At 46.4% G+C, this 17,530-nt stretch overlaps 1 protein-coding gene across 1 annotated transcript in view; it reads left to right on the forward strand.

Moving 5' to 3' along the window:
* LOC131880265 (calcium-activated chloride channel regulator 1-like) overlaps positions 1 to 13,677 on the forward strand; it is a 21,504-nt gene extending 7,827 nt beyond the window's left edge. The window contains exons 2-4 of the mRNA XM_059226850.1: positions 5,182 to 5,482; positions 7,847 to 8,145; positions 10,538 to 13,677. Coding sequence (XP_059082833.1) covers positions 5,182 to 5,482; positions 7,847 to 8,145; positions 10,538 to 13,444 — 3,507 coding nt within the window. The 3' untranslated portion in view covers positions 13,445 to 13,677. The remainder of the gene's footprint in view (positions 1 to 5,181; positions 5,483 to 7,846; positions 8,146 to 10,537) is intronic.
* The last annotated feature ends 3,853 nt before the right edge of the window (positions 13,678 to 17,530 follow it).

Here is a 17,530-nt window from a genome sequence, read left to right on the forward strand (position 1 = left end):
ACTGACTGACTAAGTGCTTGACAAAACTTGACAGATTGAGTGGTGTTTTTGGCCCGATTTGGTCAAAAAGAAGGGGAAGGAGGAGGCGGAGGAGAAGGAGAACCATTGATAATCCTGGAAATGTCATCATGATCTTGTATTCTCTTGTGCAGAACCAATGTATTGGGATTAGCCAAGGAGTCAGCCGTCACGAGCGAGAGGGTGTCCCACAAGGCTTTGTTTTCTCTTCCTGAAAGTTCACTCCAGACTCGCTTCCTTGTTGGTTGGTGGATGGGTGGGTTCGTGCTACGTAGCATGTGTTTGTGAGTGTCTGTGTGTGTGAATGTGCTCTAGTATTGACTGCCTTCGTTGGATGGAGTTTTACCGGCTTTACACGATTTTAATTGTCGACTATGTGAGGCGAAAGGTCATCAGAAATCTGACACCAAATGATACCATCTAACGTCATGTTCCCCATACCCTCACCCGGACTTTCATTCCTGAGCACCAAGGTGAACCCCAATTGTACCGTTGGGTCTCTTTTAAAGAGCGAGCTCATTTTTGCTTGAAATATGAAACTTGAAACTTGACAAAAGCCCTTAATGAACGAGCCAAGATTGGCCCAGTTGAATGTAAAGTGCACTCATTTGTCTCCGTTCTGAATAGGATTTCATCAGAACCTCCTCTCCAATCCCAATCTCGTTCCTCCTGATACCCGTGGTCCTGCTCTTCCCGCTCTTCCTGCCCTTCCTGCTTGTCGCTATGGTCTTCTATTTTGGAGTGTCCAGATTTATTTAACGCATCAAGAGCTCTGAAGACTTCACTTCATGAGCTCAAGTTCAATTTCACCCTCTGAACAAGACGACAAAGGGGCCCCACTCTATCCATCCAACCTATTCCATCGAACCGTGACCATGGTCATTTGAAGCGAGCGACACACAGAATATCAAGTCTTGGGTGCATTCAGTTGTCCTGTCATATTTACTCGAGTCTCTCGATGACTATTTGCATAGATTGTGTTGATCTAGGAACATGATATATTCAGTTTGTGAAATTTGTTCGAGTGATTTCCCTCGCCTCAAGGATCGGCCAAGGTACGAGTAGAATTTGACAAGAAATCCTCTCGGGCATAAATTACGGATTTCAAAACTTGGGGCCGTTGACTTTCGAGGAAAGGAAACGAGAAGCTCTGGCTATGTTCTTGGCTGTTTATGAAATGATCTCATCCAATGGCTCATTATCAAATTTGTGGCGGGCACCATTCCAATGGCATTGCCACAGTTTTTTAGCTCGTCAATTTGATAAAGATGAAGAAGAATCGGCGCACACGCCCACCAATTGGAATAAAAAATGTGAGACACAACAATCATGAGCCAAATTATGAGATCTTCGTTTTTCACCAAGTCCTACGTGACTTCGTTTTCAAGCCCTCAAGAATCTAGAAGTTGGGCGAATCATCCTCATTCTGAGCTGAATGGTTGGATGGATGAGAAGGATCTTCCGCGGACAGTTTGGATGGAATACGTGTTCAAAGCAGCATATACGTACCTCTACTCCATACACTAGAAACAGACCGAGAAGAGAATGAGAAAGAGCGAATTGGCTCAAAGCATAGCAGCAATCATCATCATTATAATCATGATCCTCCTCCTCCTCCACCCATTCCGCCTGCGCACACCCCAAAAACATTCCAATATCATCATCATCACCACCACTACCACCACAAGCACCACTTTGACTTCTCCCGGGATCACTTCTACCGTATTTCATCCATCAATCTCTGGGGCGGACTAGATCAGAAACTTCTGGGGGCAATTGTTCCCAACTAGGCCCTAATCATCCTCAACCCGTGGCCCGACTCTGGTTTGACGAACGATGACCAAGGAGAAGAAGCATGCGTGCTGCACCATTTGTAACCTAAAACAAGATCAATCCTCAAACCAATGATGAAATTCCTGCTTCAAATCCAAATCTTGTCTGGTCGAGTTTCTCCATTTAAGTCGAGTGTTAATCGAGCCTTGGGCAGAATCCACGAGCCCTTGTATGAGACTGGCCATGTGTTTCTTCTCGAGACCGATCCTGCTTCTTGGGAAGAGCCGAAACTCGCAAACTCGTGAAGAGATGAGCGAGAAGAAGAAGGAAAAAAGGGTCGTTTTCTCTCATTGCCGAGCTCAGGCATGATCCCCCTCTGTCTTTGGCCAATTCTTTGGGCGATGAGGTTGATGATGGACATGGGTGATAATGGTCATGACGATGATGATGATGTCGACGACGACGACTTGCCTGCACTCTCTAATCAAGCATGTAGATTTTTTCAAGGTCTTTGCATAAATCATGTTGGCACAAGGTTGGCGAAGGCCATCCCGCCGCATTGTCGATCTTTCTCGAACAGAGCCCGTCAAGACTTGATCTTGGTTACTCTTGTCTGAACTCGAGGGAAGAAACGGAAACTGCCGAAAGTGCATAGCTAGAACCATCTCGTTGTATTCATCGTCCTCGTCCTCATCCTCATCCTCGTCACGCATTGCATTCAGTCCACGAACGACGACGACGACGACGACGACGACGACGACAACCCAATGCGAACGTGGTGGCAGAGATGATGGCGATGGTGGTGGTGGTGGTCATGGAATATGCATGAATTTGATTGAGCGTGATGTAATGGATGGGAAAATGCCTGGAAGGCCAGCGCCTGAATTTGGAGGATTCTCTTGGAATTGCCGAAAAAGTGCCTTCCCTCTAAATTGGTGAGGTGAAGTCACTGCTTGGTTGGCTGATCAATCATCCTAAATGGCAAATCAACGTCTGTCGTGCTCTGGAAATCGTCTTTTCCAACATTGACAACCTGAGGATCGCTCTGCAAATTCGCGTACGTACAGGACGTTCACTACGGGTAACTCTACGTGTGTGGAGTGTGTGCCATTTGTTCTTGATGTGATGATGGTGACATCCAAGCTAACCAAAGCTAAGACACACAACCAGTTCACATTCAGTGCCTATTTCCTGGCTAAAAATAGAGCCAAAGGAAATTAAATCCCGCCAACGACCCATTTCAATTTCATGGCAATTTCCTTAATCTGTCAAACAAGCTCAATAACCATCACCCAATGGGATTTGTTGGCCATCCATTGAAAACTCTCGGAGTGTCAAGACACAAAAATTCGTGGGACATTTCAAAAGGATCCGTATTGTTTTTTCATCAAACCCAATTGAATTGGAAATGTTCGGCCACCTCGGATGGAGTTTGTCGGTGGCATTGGTTTGGTGGTAAGGGCAATGGTGGTGGTGGTGGTGGTGGTGGTTTTCCCATTGTGTGCGCATTCAGCTTACTCCACTCCCGAGCTCTTTGCGTTGTCAATCAAAATCCATGATAAATGAGAAATTCCAGTGTCATTCTTCAGCAGCAGTGGAACAACTCCACCACCATCACTACAGAGCGAATGAGTGAGTGAGTGAAGGAGTGAGGTCCTGAGGTGTTGGAATGGCGAGAATGACAATCAACAACTTCAACAACGACACAAAAAAGGTTTCTCGGCGAGAATTAACCGCAAACCCATTTCCAACGTTCAGCCAGGGAGAACAAAGTCAAAATGAGCCTTGGCTTCATTCCATTCCTAGAAACTTGGACTCTCAAATGCCCAGTTTTAATGAGAATAAAATCCAGTTGAAGAAGGGGTGGGGATGTGTGGTTGGTTCCTTTTGAAGCATGGCTTCAGGGCTAAGCATTCTCGTACCACGGCCGAGTTACGATTACGAACAATCAAGTAATGAAATGTTACAGACGGACCAGCATCACCCGAAAAAAAGCGGTCCAAAATTAATTACTCCACAATTGCATCAGGGCTAAGTGCTGTCTGAAGGAAAGTTGGTACAAGAAGATTTATCTCGAAATTAGAAATAGAATCTCTTTTTTGCCGTCATATGTCTTTCTCCTTGCCGCTTGGTTTCTCGCCGTGAACGGTCTCCACTCGTTTTTTTCTCGTTCTCTGGCTCTCTTTGCTCTCTGTCTGTTTGTGCCTCGAAAAAGGAGCGCTGCGATCACTGTTCATCCGTCGATTGAAGTTTCACAACTGAGAATTACGCTGGAAATTGTATCACTTTTTTCCCATCTGGGAACCAAACGTAGAGCTAGTGGTGGTAAATAGCAATAGTTACAGGGCAAGAACGCAGTAATTCATACTTGAACGAACAGTTGCGGATGAAATTGATTACCTCTCAGATTCTTGCAATGTAACTGGTAAAGATAATCCCTTTTGATGCACTTGATCCCTCTCTCCGGAGGGGGGGGAGGAGGGCTGAAGTGAGGCTTCAAATTCGTTTTTAATTGACTCTCCTCCGTTTTATATGCCTACTCAAGAGCCCCACAGCCTTGAGAGGCTTATTTATATCCATAAATTCCGATTCAGCACGAGAGAGCTTTTCAGACATCCTTTCGGAGGTCGTAAAAATGTTCTTGCCAGCTCTAAAAAGGGATCTTTATTCGAGCTGAAGAACGGGAGGAAAAAGACGAAAAGTAGAGATGATTGAGCCAAACTTTCGGTTCAAAGCCAAATACATCCGACTCATGGGCATAATAGTCCACTAGTCCTTTTATTATAATCCGTGAGAGATGAACAAAAACGGTATGCGAGGGTTTTTGTCTCTCCTGAAGCACCTTTCTTGCCAACATCCCGTCAGAGGCTCTCACGTACTGCTACGTATTTACCACGTACGTACTTCGTACTGAACTTGGTACCATACATATCCCTTCCCCAATTCATGCTTATAACGCCGAGCTTCCCATTTTTTGCCCAATCCTCTTTTGTAGGAGGGCTCAGAAATTGAAAAGGACCTCACAACACCAAAGAGAGGTGCTCGAAGGGTAGACAAACCATTGAGTGGGCACCTCACTTTTTACCTCAATGTCGTCCATGAGGCCACACAGAAAATAGCCTCTGTCGACTGAAGTCGAAAAGGGCCAATACTTCGGGAAATGGCTCCTAGCAGCTTGCGGTCCGATTTCCTTGGGGGATTGGCTGGCCACTGCTCTCTTCTTGAAATGAACGGACCCATTCAGTCAGTGAATGTAGTGGAATAGCAGTAGTACAGAGAGGGCGTTTTGAAGGTAGTGGTCTCGCTACTACCATACGTACATGCTGTAGGAGCTGAAAGAAGAATTTGCATTTCTTTAATTCAGAGTTTCTCTTTTCCATTTTTTTCCAGGCCCTGTTAACGTCCACCTCGAGGCAATTATTTGAATCATCCGGCGGCCGTTTCAAAGATGTGACGGTGATTTTGCCGAAAGCATGGTCCAATACCGAATGTCTGAATGGACGAAACGTGTCTGTGTCCACCTTGTCCGAGGCCTTCGATGCGGCGGATTTCGAGATCACGGGATCCCATCCCATCTTTGGCTCCACTCGGCCCTGGGCTCTTCAATTCGGTGAATGCAGCGTGTCCGGGCGAGGGGTTAAAATCCCCTTTCATGTCTTGACGGAATCTAAAGACATCAATTCAAACACAGGTAATAATAACCGAAATAAACTGACTCAGGGAGTAGTTGATATGACTATTCAATGCTGTTGGTATACTCCAAAGCTCCATTGTTTGGGTTATGAAGATTGCAATCAAAACATTATGCCCTCTCCGATGTACACAAAAACGAACCAGCCAGATTCAAGTATACGTACGTAGCTGTGAGATCAAGAACGGTTTATTGGTGGTTAAACGAAATTTACGTCTCACTCAAATCTGAGCGGATTGGAGGGACGTTTATGGTATCTGTCTTGGGGCTCGGATTTCCAACAATTGAGCACTCGGCATGAACCTTTGATAAGGTGTGGAAAGTTCCAATTTTTAAGGATTACAATTGGTGAGATTGGAGTAGTAATTTCATGAGAAGCCGTTTTGGGTTAAGACGTCAAATTTTGGTTCATTTTGAGGCGGGCAGGTGGATTAGTCTTAGATCGATTCGATAATTCTCATTTCATCATGATTACCCCTGTCAGTGAGTACAGAGCAATCATCATCTCGGATGGCATGTTGCCTGACTTCGACCACTTGCTCGCCAAGGCTGTATTATTTCTGTTAATACCGATTCTCGGCAGATTTCCCAGAAAATTGACGAGTCTTGATCAGTTTGATCACGAGATCAAGCATCGCTCACGTGATCTATTTTGAGATAAACGTACATACGGATAAGAAAGCACTGATCACTTTTTGTGCCCACTCGCTTAACCCTGTGTCGGCTCCCGACCTAGATCAGGTTACTCGAGTATTCAATTAACCTAGGAGTAATAATTATTTTCTCAAATACCCTAAAAGCCGCAACCATCGTATTAGGAAACATGTTTGATTTAGTTCGGTGATCCTCCTGTTTTATGTAAAGCCGTGACGACAATCCATGTTTTTCGCTCGTCTCGCGACCAAGCGAGGAGTGTGTTGATGCCCGTCAGGGATGATGATAGGCACGCGATTTTCGTGTAATGATCACTTGCGAGTAAAAGAGCCCTCTCTTCTCTCACCCGAGAACAGCATTGCCATCATGAACCTAAGCACTTTGGATGGATGTTTTGGCGTCTTCTTGCGCCCCTCTTGATCCATCCTAAGGAGCCAAGAATTTTCGTCTCTCGCTCTTTGGGAAGAATCTTAATTTTCAAATAAGTGGGAGGGTAATTTTGGACGCAAACCTCCAGTCAAGACACTTTTGGAGGTTTCGGGAGGAAGAGTAGAACGAAGAGAACGAAGAGGAGGAGGAGGAGGAGGAGGAGGAAGAAGAGAGACGACCAAATATTAGTAAGATGGGTTGGCAATTTTCAAATTTGGGACTAGAATATGATGATGCCATGTCATGAGGCAGACTGACAAAATGAGATCATTGCCTTCGCAAAGTACAGAGAGGTAAGGGAGACGCCTGTATGCGGTGACGGTCGTTGGTACGTATGTGCAGCGAAAAGAACGTGAAATGACCCGAGTTTATATTGTTATTGCATCTTGATGGACGAGACTGAACTTGCGCCATCAAGGGACCACGAAGGGAGCTTTAGTCCCCCGTCTGGATGAGCGTATGAAATAATGCTCCCATTCTCATTAGTGTCCAGATCGAGGGCCAAGGGCTGAGACGATCTGTCCAGCCGATAAGAGGTAATTGATGGACGATCCATTTAAAGGTATCCTTATCTCGAGCAAATTGGATTATGACTCTTCAGATTTCGACCACGTCTCCCTTCATACAAGTTTTTGAGTCTTAAAAAGCCTCCCTTTGCCATTTCTCCGTCTTCATCTCCTCATGAGAATGGGGATCCTTTTTCAAGATCTGTAATCGAGATCTTAAAGTGTTGAATCAAAGAGCCTCACGTCAGGGAGAAAAAAAAGTGACTTCTCATGGTTGTGGCTTAAAGGACTTGCCTACACACATACAATGCTCGGGGAGAGATCATGATGGGATGGGATTCGATGCTGGAAGGCAAATTCCATCCATACATCTCCCCCGACGACCCTCATGAGCCACTTCAGGCAATCGGAGGCAATTGTAATAGTGGTGCTGGTGGTTACGCGAGCCACTTCAAGGAAAGCGAGCGGCACAGATAATTCCGCTTTCATTGGCCGTGGTTGGGTGAGATTTGAGGAAAGGTGCTCTCCTAACCGATTCATCCTCACCCAGCGGGCAAGCCAGACACCACCATAAATAGCAGTTTTGATGGGAATGGATATTTTTTAAGCATTTCAAAAAGTTTTGAAAGACCCTGTCTTGTCAAAGCGAAGCTTCTTCGGGGAGATCTTGATCTTTCGGGGGATCCTTTTTTAATATCAAGATCGCATCTGAGTGGAATGTGGTGGGGCCATGAAATTGGGATTGCCAGTAATGGTTCATATTTTTCGTTTGCAGTGGCCGCTACCTTCTTGGAATGGGTGCGGAATCGTTACGGCGTCTTCCCTGAGCACGGATTCGTTGGCGATAAGCTCTATCCGGCTTTCTACGAGGAAGGCCAGGACGAGATCACCAATATCGGATGCAATCTATCTCTGATTTCGGAAGATCTCGTCCCGTCGAAGCAAGGGCAACAAGAAGGAGATGAAGACGAATCAGACGATGCGGACTTGAGCAACGATCTGAACGAGTCTGTTGGTGGCCATATGTTTCAATTCAAGACCGAAAATCAAGACAACCGGCAACATCATTCCTCGGTGAGTTGAATTTCCATCAATATCCATCAATTTGATCACAGAGGATCCCTCTTCATTGGGGGCACCTTCAACTGGTTGGGGGGCCCTGGGGTAAAAAAACATCTCTTTCCGCACTAACGGACATCATCCGAGACTCAAAAAGCAGGCAGCATTCACTGACGAATGACTGGCCTACATAGAAATTGTTTGTGAAGGCAGTGAGCGAACTTTCCGCCGAGCTTTAGATGACTGAGCTTGATGATCTCAGCCAGTCACCAAAATCAGCCAGTTAGCCAACCGGCCATCCAGCCATCAAGCCTTTGGATTGTTTATCATGGTTGAACCCAAGCGAGGTGTAGCGCATCGATTGAGACACGGCCGAATGGGCCTCATTTCAATCATTGATCACCATCCCAATTTGGATGGCAGTGTGCCGTTTCGTCGTCGTTGACGTTGTCACCGTTGAACCAGTCTCATAGTAGCGATGGTGCCAGACCAAGAGTAAAAGTTGCCTTGTCATAGCCCAATATGAGTCTTCAATACACTTTTGAAGCGGGTTCTACTGGATGAGCACAGAGAAACCGAATTCCAGGCTGATACTGCAACTCGGCGACTCGGAAGTCTATGAAATTCCTGGCGAAGGCGATGTCAAAGCCCAGTCAGTGGAGCCGACCGAGGAAGGAACGACAGATCACAGTGGTTTGGACGAGAAAGGAACGAGGATTAAACGGCAGCGCAGAAAATTAATGGCCTCCACTCGATCTCGGCTCACATGTTGACTGGCCATTGTGCCCAACTGTGATTAGAACCTCAGCCAGCATTCGTTCGCCAGGCCGAGGAAGCTCGAGGAGCTTCTTTTCACTCGTTTCCTTCTCCTAATTCACAATCGAATTCATTTCATCCCGGCTTACGGTAGGGATGAATTCCAATTGCTCAAAATGCCATTACTTTCTAAGTGCATTCACTTGTCAGGACAGCAGCTTCAAACCTAATTTGCCATTGCTTGTTCACTATTCCGTCCACTATGTATTCAATCAGGCCAACCAGCACTTTCGTTTCTTGGACTCGCCTTTCCACATACCAATTCATGTATGGAGTATGAGACCATGGAAAAATATGCTGGTAAGCGGATAGTAGCTGATTGGCGATATATAGAGATGGATGCCTTTGTTGATGAAGATTTAACTCTTCATACCTGAGCAGACGGCATTTCTTTCTCTCTCTCTCTCTCGGATCTGCTCAAGACGACGACAAAAGCGGAGGAGGACAAAGTGAACGAGGAGAAAAAGGAGGAGAAAGGAGGGGAAGGAGGAAGAGGCAGTATGTAGTCCATTGAGGCGACCGTTCAATGACTACAGTAACATCTTCATCATACACTCCTACCTAGCTGAACGAGTATGGTTTTCCAGATTAGACCCCAACATCAATAGCAAATACCCACTGGGAGCTCAAATAGTTGTGAAGAAACAGAAAAGCCAAATAGGCGACCAGGGAGAGAAGAAATCATTAGGCTCTTCGAGCGTCGGGAGGGGGCTTTTGATAAACGAGGAATCGGCAAACTTCGATGTTGGAAGTACTGTTCGCCGTGGAATGATCTCCCACTTCTTGTACCTGGGCACTTCTCACAATAACGAACTCTTGATGAGGAATGATATGAGGTTTTTCCCCACACACTCTCACAGGCCCTGTCTATCCAAGGATCCCCATTTCTTCGAGAAGAGCGAGGATGATAGAGCTCGTCAATGCGCTCACATTTCTGATCTACGAACGTACTCGTACGACGGATTCGAATGACGATGTCATTTGATCCAGATTTGAAAAGTTTGCTCGAGCGAGGCACGGCTTCAAAGCTCAACCACCAACCACCGGCCTCGTCTACCAGGATGGGCAAAGATTTCTCAGGAAGATTTGACCAAAAAATGCGACCAGATTGAAGAACCCAAGAGAAAGAAAGAAGAAAGAGCCCCACGGTCAGGCCGACACATAGTTTCATGCGCTCTAATTCTTATCTCGCCCATATCTTGGGAGCAAATGAATGCTGTCAGTCCAGATCGGAGTGCGATCGACTTGAGTAGTGGTAGAAGGAGCCCCAGAAGTTGCAGTACTTGGTTATGGAAGCAGAGCAGTTGTAAGCACTATGTAGTGGAGCGCAAATCGTAGAATGAGAATGGGACTCCCAATTGGAGTTGTCCGTCGTTCTCTCGTTGAGACGTAAAAAAACGAAACCAAAGAGAAGGTGGAGGAGGCCCGGTTGGTTGGTGGGTTAGAGGCAAGAAGAAAGGGCGGGACGGGAGACCCTTCGTTCATATCATGCATGCATAGAAATGACTCGGGATGATAGCGGGTCAGAAGAACCAAATACCTTTATGACGACTCACTTAACGAGGACTTTTTTCTCTTTCTTCCCCCGCAGGTTTTGTGTGAAGTTGAGCAATACAACAGGAATGCACCTTCCAAGCAAAACATCCTCTGCTTTGGGAAGTCTGCCAAGGAAGTGATGCTTGCGCATCCCGACTTTGTGCCCGACCAGATCAAGAACTTCACCGATAAGATCCGCAACTTGGACTCGTTCGACATCCTTGGCAATCAGGGTGAATTTGTGGAGCCCATGTTTAAATTTGTTCTCCCGAGTGAGAAGCGATACGTCCTCGTGATTGACATGTCCCAAGCCATGGCCAGAGCGTCGAATCAGAGGTGGGAGGAGATCAGAAATGGCCTATTCCGCTTCTTTTCACATGTTCCTGAGGGATCCGAAGTGGCCATGGTGACGTTTGGGGCCAAGGCCAAGATCAATATCGATCCAACGATCGTGAGTGAATCGAATCGGGAAGGACTCTTTGGCAAGATCCCCTTTCGACTGTTCGAAGATCAACAAGGGTGCATTGAATGTGCATTGCAAGAGGCTCGGAAATTGATGACTTTGCCCAATGGTGATGGTGTTTTGTCGAGCCCTTCCATCGTCCTATTAACGGCCACCCCGGCTTCCCAAGAGGCCTTGAGTGGTCTGGAAAGTGACATTGAGACTCACGCTCTTCCTGTATATAACATCAAGTTGTCCAATGATGCTTGCAATGAGTTGGATAAATTGACCTTATTTGGAGGCAACTTCGCTGCCTTGGCTGATCGTTCAAGCGAAGGGGAGAGCCTACTCCAAGACTCCCTCTCCGACATCTTCTTGGCCATCATCAACCAGAACTCGCAAACTCCCATCAAGAAGTCCTTTCATAAGGGCTATATCTGGAAGAATCAAGATGTTATCGCTGGCAACTTTGTCGTGGAGGAGAATCTCAATAAAAATCTCTGGCTGGTGCTGACCACTCCGTTTAAGGAAGATGTGGATTACTTCGAAGTGACCAGCCCGTCAGCGCAAAAATTGGAGTTTCCTAAAGTGGAAAATGGTTTGGTTTACTTCCACCTCCCTGGAGTCAACGAGGCCGGGATTTGGAGCTACCGAGCCAAGCTGTACCCCACGCAACGAAATACCCGACAAATCCCCATTCACATTGAAGTGATTGCCGAATCGAATGGAAGCGAAAATGTGAACTTGGAGAGCTGGACCAATCTGTCGATTGACGCCGGTGAGCCAGTGGATGCTACGAGCACACCTGTTATCATCTATGCTCATCTTAAGCAGGGTGATCTGCCAATTAGAAATGCTCGAGTGGTGGCCACAATCGAGAGGCCTGGAATGACCACCCCTGTGGAGCTTGAACTTCAAGACGAAGGCACGGGATCCCCAGACATCACGAAAGGGGATGGTATCTACTCAGCTCATTTTGTGGACTTCACAGCCGAGCCTGGACTCTACACGGTAAAGCTTCGAGCCACTCACAACTCAGGCTTTGCCTCCATCCCCAAGCCAACCAACGGAATTACCCGAGCAAATGTCATGTCAGCCAGTGAATGCTGCGGGAGCGAATTTGCGGCAGATATGTACTCCATACCGACTCAATCGTTCGAGCAACATATCACTGGACCCTCGTTCCAAGTGGGGAAAGGTGTGCAGTTCGAGGTCATCGAAGGGACGTCTCGCCCCATTGACGTGTTCCCTCCGTCCCGTGTGACGAATTTCGCCGTGATGAACTACGTGAATCAAACCCTTTACGCCACGTTGTCTTGGAGTGCCCCAGGGGGAGATTATGAGCACGGGAGAGCCACTCAATACGAGATTAAATGCTACACTAATCAAGAGGCTCTTTCGGAGCTCAATTATGACAATATGGCCATTCCCGTTCATGAGAGTTTATTGCCCAAGCCCTCCGAGTATGGAAACGAGCAGACGGCCACAGTGGGCCTGCCCTGGGCCAACGAGGTGTTTTATTATGGCTTGGTGGCCATTGATGAGAGTGGAAATCGTGGTCCCGTCTCCAATTTGGTACCTGTCTACGCCATTGAAATCATCACAACCCCTAACAATAGTGTTTTGACAGAGGACTTGGACGACGGTTTGGCCTCTCCCTTGGATAACACCCTGCCCGCCTCACTATTGGAAGTGTTTGGCTCCACCAGAGTCACTTACATTGTGGCGGGCGTGATCAGTGGCATTCTGCTTATCATCATCATAATTCTCTTTGTATCTGTATGCCGGGCCAAGCGGCGGATTCAAGAGAAGAAGAAAGCCAAAAACCAACGGACACAAATCTTTGTCAACGATATCGAGTCGTCGAGTGCAGCCCTCTCCGAACTCACCCCACCCGAGAAGCTCCCACCATATGGCGGGATCTGGACCACCACGGATTCCAATGCCACATCCACCAATGTGGGCGGCAATCATTCCCCTTCCAGCGAGATATCTCAACCTTATCGACCTAACCCTTCCGTGATGAGTGACCAAGCATCCTGGGCCTATCTCTCGGGCAGCCACTCCACGGCCACCACCGTCCCCGTCCATGAGTATCGGCTTCACTCGACCAGCACTACCACCGAAGACCCCATGATGGATGCACCCACTTATCAGAACTGGCTGAAACCGCCCAGTGACACTGGCACGGCCACTACCTCTTCCACCGAGTGCTACGAGAGTGACCACTCCGACAAGCAGGCTGGCTTCCAACCCCATTTGCATGTTCAACAACAATACAATAGTAATAATAATAATCACCACCATCATCATCATCATCATCATCATCCCCATCAGCAGCAGCCACCCACCAGTCACAACCTTGCCACTTCACAGGGGGTGGATGAGCCGGACTTTTATCAATTGGCCGGTCATCCTCAACTGCAAGGGAGTGTGTCCAATGATCCTTCCAATTTGTCGTTATCACCAAGTTTCGTTTCGGCTTCGGAGAAGCGCAGGCGGCAGGAGTCTTTGGTCTAGGGGGCTCCCTCAGCTCGCTCAGCTCACTCAGCTCACTCATTGTCCATTTGTCTGTTGTTATCTAGTCAGTTGTCGAGCCGCTGCTTGTTTTCTCATTACATGATGCATGTACTACATGTATGTACCAAGCTCGATGGTACTCATATGACCCACTTCATATTATTCCGTCCATTACTCCCGCCCAGTACCATAGTACCTAGAATTGAAATAAATATATGACTATGAATGTCTAACCGACAACTCGTACTCATTTCCTGATCCTTCTCCTCCTCTTTCTTCTTCTTCTTGGACTGACAATCAGAGCTCGCGTGGTCGTCCACCGTCCAATGTGCCGTGTTTTGGATAATTGGCCCGTTTCTCTTTCGCATCCATCAAGACTGAAGGCTTTCAGCAGAAACAAGTTTGAATCTAATGCCCATGCATGATCAAAATATTCATAGCTACCACCACTTCTTGCCTTCCATATTCGTCTTGACTCAGCTTGTTCTTCTCGACTTGGCATCATCGTTTGCCTTTGGGATGATGCTTGATCATGGAAGCTCCCCCTAGCATCGCAACCATTTCATGTTGATAATCTCATCGCTTGGGGGCAACCCATCGTCTTGGTGTCAAGTACGAGCTCCCACAGTCGTCTTCTATGGTTCTAATTTGGCTATTTCTTGAACAAACCAGCAATGCTAACGAAGGTTAAAACATTATTGGATACAACCATCATTCGTGCGAGTCTCTGTCAGAAATTGAATTCATGTATTACGTTGGCCAAAACCTATGCCCAAGATTTCCTCGCCCAATGAAGTTGTCGGATCATGATGGGCTCTTGGTCGACATTGCCGTATGCGGTTCAAGGTATATACGCACATATTGCCAGAGTGGACCGAGGCGGCTCCCCATATCGAAATCCTCGAGAGTTCAAGAAGCATTCATAAAGGTCGGAAGCCGACTGCTTCTTTTGATGACCTATCCCTAAAGGCATTAAACACATTAAACACATCAAACACGAGTGCCATGATGGTACAATTGGAAGAAGTGTGTGAGTGCAGAAGAGCAATTGGGCATGGGCCATCGGGAGTGGTAAAAAATGATGGAGATGAAAAATAATTGAGCACAAGGCCTGGTTGTTGTCTAGCGAGCAAAGTGGAGATTCTAGACATGGATTGTAATTTGAAAATGACTATATTTGTAGCGGATTCTGTGGGTACAAAAAAATCGAGTTTGCACACCGTTAGACGTCGAGAAAAACGGGCTTTGTTTATGGATTGTTGTACGAGCTTCGAACACCCCAGCTTGACCTTAGACCGTCTGTCAATCAAAGGACCGACGGGAACTTGACAACAATCCCTTCCCACGCAAATGAAATGTTACAAAAAAGGAATCCCCACATCAGTTCCCATTATCATGTATACAAGAAGAGCTCAATCTATCTATTTATCCCTGCCTGCCAATACTAGTCCATTGCCCACTCAATTAAAACAATTTGCCAGATTTTCCTGTGGGTGAAGAGCTGCTGGCTGGTTAATCTCCACGTCATCACAATACGGTGTTGGGAGGGAAACCAGTTGGTCCTCGTGGACGCAGCCTCTGTTGGGTTATGGGTGGGGGTCATGGATGTGGCATTGAGGATGGTTGTTGTCTTGTCGTTGCTTTGACAGACACCGCCCTTTTTGATCGACATATGCAAACGCGCGAGCCATCAACCATCCCACAGAACTTGGGGTCCAGTCCAAGAGATACCACTGAACTATCCAAAAGCCAAGAGAGGAGAAAAAACCGGCCAAAGATTGAGACCATCTGATAAGTCTCAGATTTAATGTGAAACAGAGGCAGAAGCTGCACATTGTCAACTGAAAATGGGGGTTAACGAGTGCTCAATATTCACGAGTTTTGATATCGTTCCTAGAATCTTGGAGACCGAGATCCAAGCCGGTCGGTCGCCAGTCCATGGATGCATGCTAGTGACCATTTGTTTAATGTACAACTTGTGCGGTTTGTTTAATCGCTACACTTTTTGCTAACTTGAACCATTGCACGATAATGGTACCGATAATGGTACCTTGTGTGGCCAGCCAGAATCCTCCGTAAATATGCAAGCTCGAGCAGAGCAGTAAATACCAGCAGCCATGCCCTCCTCGTCCTCTTGCTCGCTGAAACCTTTTTTGTGACAACGACTTCAGGTTTTGAACTCCTAGACTCAGAGAAGAATGAGCCTTTAAAAATAGGGTGGGTTTCAAAGCCAATCTGTTGCTACTCCTACCGTGGCCCTCTAAGCAATCTGGCATCATGTCAAGCCCAAATGAATTCATTAAATGCGACAGAACTCGATCCACGCCCCTGACGCCTTCCTATTCAAGGCAAATGGGTTAGATCCAAATTGAGAGATGTCAGGAGAGAAAGTAGATAATTTTTCAATCATTCAAATGAGAAATCCATTTGCTACCACTCACCATTAATTAGTCGCAATTGAAGAAGACGAGCTATTTGAGAAAGAGGGCAAAAACGACTCAGCTTTCAACCAGTTCAGCCCCAAGAAGGCCAGATCAGTTTTTGCTCCCCATCAAATACCAATATTACCACGTACGAGTACTACGTATTATACATACTACCTATAGAACGTGGTATACCACCTTGGAGAGGACTAAAGCGTATCAAACGTAAGTCAAGTACTGAACTTAACTCTCTAATCGTCTCGAGTTCCTGCTTCCCTGAGAGATTCTAGATCCCCGGCATGAATGAGAACAATATCTCTACCTACTACACCAACCAGATTTCTCCCGGATAGAGGCATGCTCGGAGTGAAATCCCAAGTTTTGTGAACTATGTTTGCAAAAGCTTGACAAATTCAAGTGTCATCGGGGGTCAACCTCGAAATGGATGACCCCCTCGACCAATAGGCTATAGAGTCCTTTGTCTGTCAGATCATTTATCAGCCAAATTGTGTCCAAACAAGTCACGTTTCTTAGGCTGAGCTGGCTCCAAGATGACAATCCACCTGTTATTTCCAACACAAACAACATTTGCTCTGGATTTTTACAGCTCATATCATTAATTTGCAACGGTAGGTACTTGGAAGCTAGAAAGTTGGGGTGTCATGTTGTTTGGGCATTTTTCTGTGGAATTGCTCGCATTTCTCTCCGTTAAGCCCATTTCGGTGTTGGTAGCATTCCTTGCTTGAGCACTTCCCACGAAGAAAGTGACCACGTTTCAGGCCAACCAAGTCAAATCTAAAGCAAACGCTCATTTGTCCAAGGGGAACGTAAGGGACCCACATTCAAGCTTACATAAACGGCCCTCCTATCCACGATTGCATGCTGAATTAGACCGGCTGTGGAACTTTCCAAGGACGTCGAACATTCCGACGCCATGTTTAATAACAAATCAAAAATCAGTCTAGAATCTTCTTCCATGACGAGCAAGAAAACCTGCACTGCTGACAATATACTTTGCCTCAAATATGACTAATGAGCAACTTGTGGATTCAATCACATTCCAGATGGAGCTTGATAAAGGAGAGCCGATTTAGATTGACTTCGTTGAATTGGCCCTTGATAACGATGACCCGGAGATGACATTTGATCTTGAATAAAGTTGATCTTCATCATTAATCTTTTGACGATTTCTTGCTCTAATTGCCTTGGAATGTCCCTATTCAGTTTGTGCTTGTGTCTTTCACGCACCCACTGATTCACGGATGATCGAAAGTGATGTAACATCCTTAGCTCGTGAGGGACCCTTGAAATGCATAGGACTCAATTTGCCTCTCATCAATGAAATATATGCCTGGCAGTCAAAAGAAAGATACGCTACCCTCTCAGAGGCAGTTTGAGTATGGTGGCTTTGTGATTATGCAAGATGACAGCAAAGTCAACGAATCTTTCAATCTACATAGTTGAAATGGTCTACTGAAGTTGGGGTGAAAGACGGGGGAGAGAGGATTTCACCTTGTAGCACGCCAAGTCAAGTGAATCTCGGATCCTCTTCCTCTTTAAACCCATAATTTATTTGAATGCCGCGAATCATTCAGAAAACACAAAGGCAGATTAAAACGAATTGCAGGAAGGTCTTGGGCTTGTTAAGTCAATGATAATGGGT

Source organism: Tigriopus californicus, chromosome 5, assembly GCF_007210705.1.
Source record: "Tigriopus californicus strain San Diego chromosome 5, Tcal_SD_v2.1, whole genome shotgun sequence".
Taxonomy (NCBI): domain Eukaryota; kingdom Metazoa; phylum Arthropoda; class Copepoda; order Harpacticoida; family Harpacticidae; genus Tigriopus; species Tigriopus californicus.